This window comes from Apteryx rowi, unplaced genomic scaffold (genome assembly GCF_003343035.1).
Source record: "Apteryx rowi isolate R43461 unplaced genomic scaffold, aptRow1 scaffold_1, whole genome shotgun sequence".
NCBI classification, from domain to species: domain Eukaryota; kingdom Metazoa; phylum Chordata; class Aves; order Apterygiformes; family Apterygidae; genus Apteryx; species Apteryx rowi.
The window spans coordinates 10,839,567-10,854,109 of NW_020447196.1; the positions used below are offsets into that span (position 1 = coordinate 10,839,567).

Genomic DNA, 14,543 nt, shown 5'->3' on the forward strand with positions numbered 1-14,543 from the left:
AATAATATGTTTGCCTTATGATATGCTTTGAAATTGGACTTGTTCTAAAGCGCACATGTTGAGAGATCCCATAATAGCAATATGGTTCCTATAAGGCCTTTTTATGTGCACAAATTTTACCAGTTCAATATTACTGTACAAAAGATGGATATAATTTTATTTGAATTGGTTACTAGCTTGCAGAAGGAAAATAAGTTACAGTTATTTTACACTTCTTGTTATTATTAACAGCATCGACCCTCATGGTCCAGTACTTAAAGCAGCGTGAATAAAGCAAGAATATGAGAATAGCAACATCAGTGTGAAACCTGTGCGTGCAAAAGTCCTTGTGCATATATGTGTGAATACATACATTCAAACAAGAGAATGGGATGGTAGGTTTGAAAGGTTAGAGTGCAAAGCAAAAAGTATAGTGAGCGTATACGTAACTGAGGGAAGACATTAAGCAAGTTTGTGTGCTAGTTTCAGAGGTCAGTATGAGGTAAGAGTCACTTGAAGTGACAACAGCAATGAAGGTTGTGAAATCTTTTTTATCGCTGCTGAATTTATGCTTTGAGAAGGTCTTCCTGGTATTGTGTTTCATACATAGAGAATTATGGGAGTCTGAAATGAAAAATATGCTTCACTTCCAAGTTAAAAATTGCGTTTCCCAGCAGGCATTTGTTGGGTGAAAGGAAGGGAGAGAAGGTGGCTGAGGTTGCTCTTGCCTGTCACTAGCATGAATCAGTGAGGGGCACAGTCCCACGTTATTTATTGTGGCCATGCCACCACCTCCTCTCTCCATGTAGTTACTTTCCATCTCTGCATCCTGATTTGTCTCTGTTGATATTCATGTGAAATACTTGGGGTGAGGTGGGGTTAGAACATCTTTTTTAGATGCAGGCATTTTGGGGTGGTTATCTAGATACACAGCTACAGAGCTAAATGAGAGGCCTGATTATTGGAGGATTCAAGACATCRTTGGGAGCTTCTGATTGTGGGCTGTTTGTGAAAATCATGCCATGTATTTAGTTTAGAAGCTTGCATCTAAATTTAGGGGCCTAACTTTAGCCATCCAGATATGCAGATTGTAGATGTTTTCCTGGTGGACTGGGACGCAGAGGTTGAGACATTAGATGCTTTACCTTGAAGATAATTATACTAGGAAAAGTAAGTTTAATTCAGATGCTTGCGTCCAGGAGAATCTTTTTGTTTTATGTTTGTACAGTGCATTAAAGTTCAGGTTGACCACTAATGTCCCATTTTTCCTGTGGGAAGTTGAGTTAATAGCTGGGGTTAAGAAGTGCCAGATGGAAAGTTTGGCCTGGGATACTTTGCAAAGAGTAAGAAATTCCCGGATGAATTAATGTTTCGTTATCCAGATTTTATTGATGAAACTCCTTGCTTTTCTCTCCCTCCCTTTCACAATGGCCATAGAAATACAGCATTCCACAGACCTAAGTTTTAAGTAATGCTCAGCTCCTCCTCTCTTGGGAGTCTTGTTGTTAAGTGTGCTAAGTGTGTTGTGTGCTCTGTTAGTGATGAGGTGCTCATTTAAGACATGTTTTTTGTATTGCAGAGTTGTTAAATACATGGACAGAAACCCTCAGCTGTTTTCCTTGGGTCTTGTTAGGCCTGATAAACACATTTTGAGAGCAGCCATGAAATGTTTTTCTTCACTCTTCCTCCTGTTGCTCGTAACTCAAGATTGTCCAGAAGTGGGAAGAACTGTGTATTTGTCTGGTCCACAGGCAGAACTAAACCACTTCCTCAGTTTTCTAATAAGTGTCTTATCTTGAGAATGCACGTATTTCTATTTCAGTGCTGCCTCACTGATATTATGCAGGCCATATAGCAAGGGTTTGATAAAAAGGGAACTGACTTCAGAAAATATGTGCTAGCACAGTGTTCCTGTTCTGCTTTGCAAAAGATAAAGATCTGTTTGGAGTTGACCAGGAAAAGGCTCATAAATGTTTTAATTATGAGGCTGGATTCTCTCTTTGGACTCTGGAAGGTGCTTAATATACTTACTTTAAGTATTCTTCTTACAGATGCCAGTGACTGTACTGGGAGGCTAGCTGACTAGCTAAGATGCAATGTATAATTTTTAGATGCATGAAGTTAGATGTAACATCTTTTTTTGTCTCTGAACAGTTGACATTTCAGTTGGAAATTTCTTGCTCAGCTAAATGTCATTTGTTAAACCATGTAACCCCAAAGATTATGTATATAAACTTTGGTGGATAGTCAGTGATAATCAAATGATAAAAATATGACAAGATATTCTTTTCTTCTTTTGGTCCTTCTGTACTGTTGTCTTTTAGTCAGTAGTACATTTAGATAGTTGTGTCAGAGAAGACTTGGATCGCAGGCTAATGTAACTTGCATTTCCTGTCCCAAAACCATCTACAAGTTAATTTTATATGTTATGAGATGTTGTTCTTGTTGTTTCAGGATCATCTGGAATGTAACCACAGTTGTACTGACTGAGTTAATGTTGTTTGCTTTCAGTGGATCTGATGGAAATAAAGGAAATTCGCCCAGGAAAGAACTCAAAAGACTTTGAGCGTGGCAAAGCAAAGCAAAAAGAAAAACACTGCTTTACTATTTTTTATGGTACCCAGTTTGTCCTCAACACCTTAAGTTTAGCAGGTACTTTTTTTTTATTATTATTTATTTCTTCTTTAAACCTAACTACTGAACTCTGGAATCAAGTATGTTGATGGAAAAGTAGTGCAAAATGTACTGCTGTTTTGACTTCTCCTGCAGTTCAACAGTGCACCAGATATTTAAAAACTGAGAGAGACCTTTTACTAAGCCAGCCCTTAATGTGTATGAACTGCTGCATTTTGAATGTTTTGCTTTCAAAGAGTGTTTTTCGTACGTGAGAGTTTTTTCCCCTTGCATTGTTTAAACAGAACAGTTGTGTAACTTAGATGTGTAGTACATGATTCAGTTGTTGCAGTCAGTCTTATGCTCTGCAGATCAACACTGCTGCATGTTTAAAGAAGGTAAATGCATGTCACTCACCACAAGACAGTTACTATTTAAGCAGCAAAGTAGTGTAGTCTCTTAGTATACGTTTCTCTCAATACATTGCTTCTTGAGACCTCTTTAACAGAAATATTAGAAAGAGTGCATAGTTCAATTCATGCAGTTATGCAAGCTTTTGCTGGTTAAATATCTCATGTAAGGCTTTCAACACTGAAGAGCAGAGGTGAAATATTTTCTTCTTTAAAATCAGCAGAGGATTTGCTCATCCTCTCTGCAGCCAGAATTTTGGCCTGGCATTTCAGTCTGGTCAAAATGATTCTGGAATTGATAGCTATAAAGAGTTAGACTACAGCTATATCACAGAAACTTTCATATCACTTAGGAGCAATTGCAGACTAAATTGGAAAATTAAACTCTGGTTTTGCTTGTGTATGCATGTCACCTGATAATATTAAACATCTTCTAAAGGAGAACAAGGGACTGTGGATGAAATTGAAGGGTTGTAAATTGAAAATAAAGAGATACATAGGAAACAGAGGAAAACATATGCTATTTCTGTGGAAAGATTTGAGACACTTTTTATTTCAGGTGAGATTGTCTGGGGTTGCAAAAACAACAATTTTGAAATGAAAAGGAGTGTAAGTTCTTATAGCACAGGCTGAATGCAGTTTTTAAGTAGCGAAGTTTACAGAGAGATTTCTCCTTTAAAAGTTCTTGATGGATCCCCGGTTTAGAGTCGCACAGGCCACTTATTTGGAATGGCAATTCTCTCTGTCCTGTGCAGGAACACACTTGTGCATTTCATAAACATGAAATTCAATGCAGAATCTTAATGGGAGAAGTTAGGAGTGCTTTGCAGGCTTTCAAGCACTAACAGTAGACTCTTTTTTTTTTTTTTTTTTTTTTAAGTAGAAGTGATGTACTACCTATAGCAAATGTTTCATCAGTGTGTGAGAATTAGTTGCTTGTGGATTGCAGCACTAGAAGCCTGTTTTTGCAGTCTGATGCACTGGAAGTTAAAGACTGCTTGTGACAATATAATCCTGTGTAATAGATTTTTAACTTCAGATCAAGTTTTACCCTTGTTGGATGAAGTCTGTGAAAATTTTGAGTAAACAGCTGTGCTTTAAAGTACCTGGCACAGTTACTTTTAGATTGGTTTCCTCTGCCCTCCCCCATTGCCCCAGGCAATTCTGAAAAACAGGTCTCTACCAATACTTTGAAAACACTTGGTACCAAGAGGTATGTTGCCATAATGCTGAACTGCAGAACAGCACGACTGATACAGTTTTCAATTACGGGGGAAATCCTTTTCCTTGTTAAAGCACGTTGTCTTGGTTTCTTAAAACAATACAAAGTAATTGTTACTCAGAAGAGAATGGTAGCTTTCATAAAGGGCTGAATTGCCTTGGGAAAAGAATTGGTTTGGCACTGATGGTGGTGGCGTTTCCGAAAACATAACTAATTGAAAAACATTTCCATGGGGATTTGAGGCTAGCCTCTAGCTTCATCCTTGGGGGAATATAGCGTTCTTTTAAAGTATATTTAAATAAAATGTAATCTTAATCTTTTGAGAGACTGTTTTGCTTTGAAGACAGTTAAAGAATTTGCCCAGATTAGACCTCCTGTGTGAAAATAATTTTTCAGAACTAGTTCAGCTGAAGAATGCCTTCATGAGTTTCAGAACCAGCATGCTAGAGAAATGGACTTTGCCCAACTGGAAGCTGTAAAGACAGCATCTCATCCAAGGCTAAAAAAACCTGTTTTCAGCTTTAGTCAGTGTTCCCCAGAGAAGGCTGTTCACAGCATGCAGTGCATCGTCTTGCTTCTGTAGAGCTGAAGCATTACCAAATGTGATCATGATAAATTATGCAGAAGACTCTTCTGATTTGGGAAATGTAAGGCAAACTAAATTTAAAACAAAACAAGACCAGTTTAGACTCTAAATCAGTTTAGAGTTCAGGTGCATCTTCCTTCCAACCCTACAATGTTACAGCTGGGTAGGCAGTTTTAGACCTTTCTAAACTTACCTTTTATTAGAATGTGTTATAAATCAGTTACATTAGTTTCATGCCTTGCTCCCTTCTGTTCCTCTTGCCTAAACCTAGTCTGGGACAGTCTGTGTTTGGAGGTATGATTATGACAGACAGGAGCTGGTAAATGTCCATCAAAAGCCAGTGCTTTAAAATTTTCTTATAGATTGCTTGGAATATTATGGACTGGGGTTAGAATACAACATACTGAGTTCTCTTGTCTGTGTGTGTCTAGTTGCTGTAGGTTTAGGTCCGGGTCCCTGGGCTTTGGCCACTTTGGAGACATTAGGAAAAAAAAATGTTTAATTGTGTTATTACAAGAGCTTAGCAATGGTTCCATAGTCTTTCTGCTGTAATATTGAAACTCACCTACTCCGATAAGCAGAGTTTTAAAAGGAGGTATTTTTTGACATAGCTTCCAGGATTAACTCTCCCAACCCCAAATTTACAATGTTTATTGTTAGTTCTAGATTGGCAGCATGAAGCCTGTGTAATGATATTTATCAAAGAGAAAGGTTAACCTGCAGCTCTGTATGCTAGGGTTTATCTAAACACAGCAAATTATGTTGTGGTTTTGCACTGATGTTTCTTACAGCATGCTTTTTTTTCCCTTTTCTTTTCTTTCTTTCTTTCCTTCTTTATCTTTTTCGCAGCCGATTCTAAAGATGATGCTGATAAATGGCTATGTGGCTTGAATATCTTGTATCAAGAGGTCATGAGTGCTCCCACACCTGCAATCACGGAGAGGTATGTGGACATTCTCTCACTTTGTGAGACCCGATGTTTCTTTGGAATTGAAAGTGGAAAACCTACAGCAATTTTTAAGATGCAAGAAGTGGTGCCTGCCAATTACATTAAAAACAACTACTCTCCAGTTAGTATCTGATGCAGACAGCTCATGTAGAAATTCACCTTGTCCATTTTGCTATGTACCTGTTGCGGAATTGCACTCTGTTATACCGCTGTGAACTTAACTGTTTGCCTTGTTCTTTGCATGCAAAAAGTGTATCTCTTAATGAGATCACAAGAGTATCTGGTCTAAGTATATGCTGACTTCTTGGAAAATTCATATGTCTAATGCTATCACAATAAGCTTGTGGTAGTAGAAGTCCATGTCGGAGCTCTTGCATCTCAATAATTCCCAGGTGCACTTTTGCAATTCTCCTTTGTATTGGCACTGTTTTATCATATGGCAATATGGTCAGTTGACTCCGAGAGCTAGGCTGAAAACAAACGTTTCTGAGGATTAGTTTTCAGTAGCCAGCCATATGATGGTGAAACTGCAACCTTAGTGCTTCAGAGGATGTTGCACTCAAAACTACTCATACTCAAAACTACTCATGCCCAGAATTCCAATTTTGTAAAAAGCTTTTAATACAGTCTCTATACTTGGTTATTGTTTAGCACTGTTGATATTTTTTTCTTGTGGTAAGTCACTGCTGTTACCTGCTGCAAGGATATACTCTGTCCTTTCTTGCTAACTGTCCAAATTGCAGCTTTGATACTGATGTTGTCTTTACCTACGTGCAGTTCCAGTCCGGGAAAAAGTATTCTTTGCTTTCTGCCCTTCATGCTACAATATCGTGTAACAATTAAGTGCTACGTTCCAAAGGTGCAGCAGACAAAGTGCTCCCTTGGAGACAGAATATAAGCTTTTTAATGGCATACTGTGATCATTGTTTAGACCAAAATTGTGTGTTTTTAGATACTTACTTTTAATACTGCTAATATTATTTTGCTGTGCACCTGAAACTGACATGCATTCTAATTACAATTTTTCTTAAAAATTCTCTATTTTCCCCCCCAAACTTTTAATTTTATGCATCTAACAGACCTTTGAGCCAGTAGCCTCAGTTGACATAAATCATTGACTTGATGGAGTTATTCTGGTTTACGTTAGCTGAAGTTTTGGCCCATTCTGTCCGCTTACATTTTTACAGTTTCTGGCTGTTCGTTCTTTTCTGCCCTGCCTTTCCCCTTCCTGTGTTATGTGGCTTGAAAATGCAGTACTAAGCAGCAGAAAAGTATTTATTTGTAAATAGTGTTATAAAACTGGCAGAATTCTTTGATATTGCAACTGGAAATATTTTTGCTTCATTAAAAGGCATATGTTCTTTAATTTTTAAATATTTCTGTTGAATTTCATCTTTGGATTTTGATATTCCATTGGCTGTTTCTTTTTAATTCTCAGATTAAATCTTTTTTTCCTTTTTCCCCAAGCTGGCTGAGAAAGCAGATCTATTCTGTTGATCAAACTAGAAGAAATAGGTAAGAAGCTCTCCCTCTTCATGTTCAATTTGTTTTTAGTGAACTTTTCCTTGCAGACAGTAATGTGGAATGAAAAGAATAGAATACTTTGGCCAAGATGGGAACTATGAGAGACCCCTGAAAATTGTATTTGCTGTTGCTTTGACAACTTGTTTGTTGCCTTTTGATAAACACACAAGGTGCATAACACTCAGTCACGTTCATATGTGATATAATGAGGTAGGAAATTATGAAAAATAAACCATTTTGCTTTTTAGTCCAAAATAACCCTGCCTGTATAAGGAAAGGGGTTTATCTTCTCGTGCTCTTATCATAATGGTTCAACTCAGCTGTGCGGCTACGTTAGGTTGCTTGCTTTACAGAAGTCTTTGCTCTTTGATAGTCAAGTCAGAGCCCAGCAGTGTGGACTGTTATTTGCTGTTAGTTTTCCTGTGCAGCTATGCCACCACATCTTCCCTCGTTGCTAACAAAAGCTTGTTCGTGCACAATCAAGCTGCAAAAGCAGAGTTGAGCTGCTAAAGGTCCAGGGTAAAATATTTGATTGATTAGCCTTCCCTGGTCTCAGTCCCAGTGGGGCTAGAACATTGCTAATAGGTGCAGTACCTAGTTTGAAACTAGTCACAACAGCTACTCCAGATACATCCAGTTATAGGGTTGTCCCAGCAGTAACATGAATTCTTTCCTGCAGGGGACCAGAGCCCTGAGAAGAAGAGGACAGAACATTTAGAGGGAGAGGAGATAACAAAGAGATACCTGAGGATATTACCGGAGAGAAAGAGGACTATTGGTATGACAGGGTAGTACAGTGTGAGAGAGTTATTTTAACAGTGGGAAACAGAAGACATCTCTTGAGGACAGAAATAGGAGGAAGCCAAGTTAATGGTTTGGCATAAGGGCAAAACCATTTTCTGAGGTCTTGCTTTGATAAATGTAATTTGGTGCAATTGGCCTGGCTGTATGGGTTTGTCTCTTTGACACGTATTCTGAGAGACCAAAGCCAAGGAATCACCTACAGACTGCTGCTTCTCATGCAAAGAAGCCCCATTATGTTGCAGCTCCCCATGTGCTGTGTAGCTTCATATATTTGAGTTTCAGTAGTTTGTTTCAGGTCCGTGTGTGAAGTGCTTTTGTAGCTTTTGCACAGCACAGGAGACTTTTTTTTTTTTTTTAATGAATTCAGCGGCACACTTCTCATTAGAGTTGCCAGAAGTTGTGGGACACTGAGAGGAATGTTAACTCCTCCTCTGCCATGTATATATTACTTTACCACGATTTTGCCCTCTTTCTGTAGCATTCTGTTTTTCTAAGGTGTACTTCAGTGGAGAGAAGAACACGCATTTCCTCTCATTTAAGCCTTTTCCTAAAAGCAAAGTAAGGCATGGTGTTTTATTGTGTGAATGAGACCATGTTACAGCAGGAAATAACACCATTCTATAAACAAGCTGTGGTGTTGTGCAGCTGGCTTCAGCGTGAACTGAGACAACTTCAAGAACAGTGTTTCCAAAGCCAGCCAGAGCAGGGAAGGGCAAAGTACCCTCTGCCTTTAACACCTCCTGATGGGTTTGGAAAAACTAATCCTGCAATGGGAGTGAGGGATCGTGAAGCAAAAGCAAATGTTAGGGTAGAGAAGCTGTAGCTGGCAGTGTATGTCTGTTGCAGAGGTTTTATTGGATGCTTTAGGTTGTTCTGTCACTACAAGGCTGTCTGCTCAGGATCAAGGGGACTTGCACTGTGGAGATGGCAGTTTTTCATTTTCTTGCTAGATGATTCACACCTTTAGAAAATTTCAGGAAAGGAGTTTGAACTGAGTTTCATTGTGTTTAGTGCTGCAGTTTCTAGGGAGGTTAATTGTAAAGGTTAGGCTTCCAGGCCAGTGTTTAACTGGTCGAGTTTTTGCCAGTGGTAATGATGTCCCAGCTCTTTGTTTTAGCTTGTGCTTGTCTGACTAGAGGAAATTGCTTGTACTCAATGTTTAGGGTACAAATGAAGTGTTCGTTTTTGCTCCCAAAATAAGTGTTTTTCCAGAGGTCTGGCGACAGGGCGGAAAGCCAGGAATTTCCTGAGTTCTAATCTGGCTCTGGCATGGATTTTGGCTAAGTTACTTCTTGCTTTGCCTCTTTCCCTCTCTACACAATGGGGATGAGAATATCTCACAGGGCAGCTGCTTGCATGGACAGTTTGTAGAATAAAAGCATGACTTTGCTTTCTTTTTTTGCTTTCAGGTGACTCTGTTCTGACCCTGTGTTTGCACAGAATTAATGGCTTATGAATTCACTGTAGGTCAAGGCAGAGCTCCTTAGCCTTGTTTTCTTGGGTAGTGTTGGTATTGCATTAATGTTTAGTGGGCATTGGCAGTAGCAGCCATTGATGCTGCGCCTCTGTTCCCTTGTCTTTTCCCTGTTTCTCTTTTCTGTCATGTATCTTTACTCCCCTCATGCCCTTCACATGTCCCACTTTCATGCCATGTCTTTCTCACTGAGAGCCCACAGCAGAACATACCCGGCCTTTGAGAATCTCTGTCCAGAACAGGAGACCTCATTTCCATTCTTTCCTATGCTAAAGACAAGTTGTATAGTAGGCCACTGACATAGAGCTATTCAAGATGACTGAGTTGGTGTACCAGCTTGGTGCTGCTGAATGGTCAAGGTCTAACTCTTTCCTTTTTCATCCACTATCTTTACTTGCTCCTAATCAGGCACTCCTGCCACTTCCCTTATTCTGGCTATGGTGCTGATCTGGACATGAGGTGGGCTGTTTCAGCCCATGAAGCCAGTGGAAAACTTCTTTCTCTCTCTTTTCTCTTTTGTTCAGATAGTTTTCTGCTGGATTAGCAGGTTGAATCAGCTTAGTAAAGGGTTTGATGAGCATCGGAGCTGGCATATGGAAACATGTGGGACAAGGGCAGCAGGGGAAAGGAGTGGGGCACATTGAGTGTGGGGGGGGTGGAGTTGCTTTTTATAGCAGCAGTTTGCTATTAGATTGGCTCAGCTGTAGTGTCTGATCAAGCCAATAACTCATTTAAAGTATTTAGGCACCTAGCTCCTTTAGAAATCAACCCTCTCTCATATTCATAGAGAGTTATGATAGCACTCTATCACTTATTTATATTTTGAGGATAAGTGCACTAAGAATTGTGAGCTGCTCTGAGATTGCAGTGAAGGAGGCTATAAAAGTAGTATCTAAGAGACTGAAAATAAAATCTGAGGTTGATGAGAGAACAGGAAGATGTGAAGAAAATTTCATTTTTCAAAATGAGCTATATTCACAGTTATGAAATGGACTATTTTTGTTTCTAATATAAACCCTTGCATCAACAAAAGAAGTCTGTTTCATATATACAGCATACACAATTAGACTTTGTACAGTGTGGCCAGAAGGTGTTGCAGCAATTAAGAAATTTAGCTTTGTGTCTAAGAATTGCCTAAATACTTGGTGTATGTAAGCACTGTGTTGCTTATAATCTGAAATATGTATGTCTTATTTGAAAGGTCCCACTGTCATTTGGAAACTTTGGCTTTTTGAAGTCAATACTGTTCTGCTGATACTGTTATATCCGTGGATATTCTGAAACTAGGAAAAGGTTCAGAAGGTCTAGGTAAACAGATCTTGAAGGTAGTCCTCTTTGGGGAGACTTGGTTGTGTAAGGAGGATGAGGTCATGTTCAGGTATTGCAGAAGCAGTCTGCTGCTGATAATCAACTTTACCATCCAAGTGAGTAACAGCTGGAATTAAAGATTATCAGGGTATAGAAAACTTGAGCTTTTAATTTTCTGTTTCATCTCATCGTCTTTGTATATCGTTTGTATAATGTTTTCTCTGTCTAGATCACTGTTGCAGTAGGATTGAAGCAATGGAAGAAAGGCTGAAATTCATCTGACCACATTTAAACATCTACATTTGAGCTGATTATCTAGATCTGATTAATAGTTAATGGAGAGAAATGAGTGTCTCTGCAGCGCGATTCATTTCATCTGAATATATATGGCCAAAATAGGTGAAATGCCTGTTTCTCCCCACTGATTAGAAAACACATCTAGCTTGCTTAGATGTTATGTTTATAGAGGTTTATGGTTATGTGAGATGAATACTACCAAAAATGTTTCAATAGTCACTTTTTTGTGTTGATAGAAAATATATTAGTAGCTGACTGAATGCAATAGAACTGTTGCTTTTTTGCTGTCTTGTTTTTCAGTATCAGTCTTAGAGAGCTGAAAACTGTCCTTCCCCAAGTAAATTTCAAAGTGAGCAGCGTGAAGTTCTTGAAGGATAAATTTGCGGTAATTACCTGTTAACTTACATCTGTTTGGTATTATCTCGTAGGTGTTGCTATTTCTGTTCAGCGTATTGTCTGTATTTTTGTTTCAGTTCAGTTCAATGTACTATAAACTATATCACTTAATTTACAAATTTGGCTTTGCATATAACCATGACTTTAAGAAAATATAGACTTAAATGTTCCTACTTTTCCTTCTAATGTTCCCTAAAACCAAAATTGGGTTTGGATCTGTGCTGCTGCTAACTGTGCAGATGCATAGGAAATTGTTCAAGATAAGAGTTATTAAATAAGAATAAGAATTCTTTTGCAATATGATCGAACTAATAACTTTCCCCTACCACTTATGGTAATATTCTGAAGGTCTTTCCCATTCCTACAGGAATTGAAAAGATCCCCACCTCTTCCTACTTTCCAGCTCTCCACCCTTAAAGCATACATTCTTGCTTGTGTTGCTCCAGCTAACAATGACTGACTGAGACACTACTTTACTCTCACATTTTACATCCTGACTCCATTTCCACTAAGTTAATAAGGCCAGAGATGTGGGCTAGGAGCAGTCTGTTACAAACTAAGAATCTGTTTACCTGTTTGTATTCTTAAAAAATAAAGTAGAGCAAAATGTGTAAGAGGGTTGCACTTGGAATAGGAGTAACTTGTTTGCTATACAAATGCAATACAGGGAATTCTAAATTCACTGGATGCTACTTTCTATCACAGGAAATAGGTGCTCACAAGGAAGAACTTAGTTTTGAACAGTTTCATTTGTTCTACAAGAAAATCATGTTTGAACAACAGAAATTGGTAAGCTTTTTCATAAGCGGTCATCATACTTTTAAACTGCTTGATCAGAATAAAAAGCGAATGCTGGTTTTTTTTTCTTTGTGTTTGTTTTTTTTCCCCTTCTTGTAACATAAAAAGGGCTTTTCTCATATTACTGTACTCAACATATAGGTAACAGTCACCATCAGTAATTGGCTTAGGAAGATAAGTCCTTTATGTTGCTTCTCATGTGTTGGTAGTAGAAAGATGCACAAATGAAATGGAGTTTCTAGGAAGAGCTTTTCTTGTGAGTTTGTTCAGTATATAGTGTCTTTACATCAGATCTGGTTGTTTCATTTACTGATAGAAGCAATGTTTTTCCATACTTGCATGGTCTTGTATCGCAAAGAACATTCTGTAAATCATGCTGGGATGTTTCTTGACCCTCAAATAACAGCTACCCCTGTCATTGTGTCCTGTGCTTAGAGATAACCAGGAATGAGTCCACAGCATGACGTGCTTTAAGGAGTCCTTGGGAGTGTGTAAAGGCAGTAGAGTTACATTTCACTAATTTATGTGGGCAAGTGCCTGACTACTGTTCTCCATGTGTTCATTACATAGATTCATGAAGTTGGTGGCATCTGCATATATTTAGTGATCCTGAAAATGTGGCAGCCTTTATAACTATGTGAAAACACCTAATTTGGACTTACTTGTGTAAATGTCTTAATTGATGACATTTGTGTATTGTTGATTGGACTTGCAGTTGTTAAAATAGAAATTTCCATAATAAAAGTCAGTGCTGTTTCTTTTGGCAATTGTTCTTTCTTGTGCTGGTTAAAAATGATCATGAAATTATTGTGAGGTAGTAAAGAATCTCCATTTACTGTCTGGGTTTTATTTTTGCTCATGAAAATCTAGTTAATTAGCCTGAGGAAAAAGTTACCTAAGAGTAAAACACAGAATAAGGAGGCTATCTGACTTCCTTAAACTGTTGTTATCACCCCTTGTGGATCATTTCAAGGAAACTCCTCAGTTTGCTCAACAACTGCTTATGGGTCGGTTGATAAGCTTCCTGCAATCTGTAATTATGCTGATCCAAGCTGGAAGCAATTTAGGTTTTACACTCAAATGAATAAATACAATGGAAGATAAGTACTTCCAGTTTTTCTGGGATATCAAGCAATAAAAGCTCCCCAGAAACTTGACTGATTGTGTGTATAAGATGCCTTATCAATGGCAAGTTTCTTGCCCGAGAATTGCGTGTTTTCACATTGAAAAGCCTGGAGTGCAATTGCCAGCCTTTACAGTATGTTTTTTCTTATCCATTGAACTCAAAAATGTATGTTGCCACCTTACATGCAGCTTCTATAAAGTAGAAATTCATATTTGGTCCCCTTCCCAAAGCAATGGTTATTATTGATGGAGAATTGTATGTTCTTTTATTATTTATCTCCTCCTCTTTTTTTTGTTTGTTTTTTGTTTTAAGATTCTCGATGAATTCAAAAAGGATTCCTCTGTGTTCATTCTTGGGTGAGACTCTTCATTTGTATTATTTTTCACATGTTTTTATGGTTGCAGTGCTGCAGAATTTTGTAGTCCACTTACAGATCCCTATTTTTTTTTTCTAATTACATCACTGTTTTTTGTACTGATGCTTTAGTAAGTGGGAAAAAATGATATATTACATTCAGAAAGGTGAATTTCTCATAGAAACAAGTCTTGAATATCATTTGATAAATGTTTGTACCTCCTGACTACATGAATGGCATGGATGTCAACAAACAAATTTGCCTGCCTTTTGATTTTACTAAGAGCTGAACAGAACTATTAGAGGACAGAATTTGATGGAGAAATTTTATCTTCAGTCTGGAGAGTGATGTGGCGCACAGGCTTTGACTGGATACAAGCACGGTGCTGACCTAAACAGTTTCTGTAATTTTTACTTGGTGGACTTGAGAATTAAGTAAGATGTATACAGCGTGAAAAAGGAGGTCACAGGCACTGGTAATATTTTGACCATGAATTAAACCAGTTTATCCTAGCTTTGAATATTATACTAACAGATTTAGGGAGTTCCTTAAAAAAATTTGCTCCAAGTGTACAACATTATTTCTTTAGTCTTTGGTCATCTCATGTAAATTAAACTTGATGAGACTGCTTAAACCCATAGATTTACCAAAGATGAGTGGGTTGTAAATATCTTATTAGTACCAGATGATGCAGCATTTGTG

General features: G+C 38.1%; 1 protein-coding gene across 7 annotated transcripts in view; it reads left to right on the forward strand.

Moving 5' to 3' along the window:
• The window catches only part of PLCG2 (phospholipase C gamma 2), a 71,271-nt gene that overhangs the window by 20,965 nt on the left and 35,763 nt on the right, over positions 1 to 14,543 (forward strand). For 5 of the 7 annotated variants that reach the window (XM_026058723.1, XM_026058732.1, XM_026058740.1 and 2 more), the window contains exons 3-8: positions 2,491 to 2,631; positions 5,660 to 5,753; positions 7,227 to 7,274; positions 11,467 to 11,551; positions 12,268 to 12,351; positions 13,799 to 13,842. In XM_026058723.1, coding sequence (XP_025914508.1) covers positions 2,491 to 2,631; positions 5,660 to 5,753; positions 7,227 to 7,274; positions 11,467 to 11,551; positions 12,268 to 12,351; positions 13,799 to 13,842 — 496 coding nt within the window. Of the gene's footprint in view, positions 1 to 2,433; positions 2,632 to 5,659; positions 5,754 to 7,226; positions 7,275 to 7,962; positions 8,062 to 11,466; positions 11,552 to 12,267; positions 12,352 to 13,798; positions 13,843 to 14,543 lie in introns of those variants that run through there. The other 2 variants (XM_026058767.1, XM_026058777.1) reach the window with 2 other exon arrangements.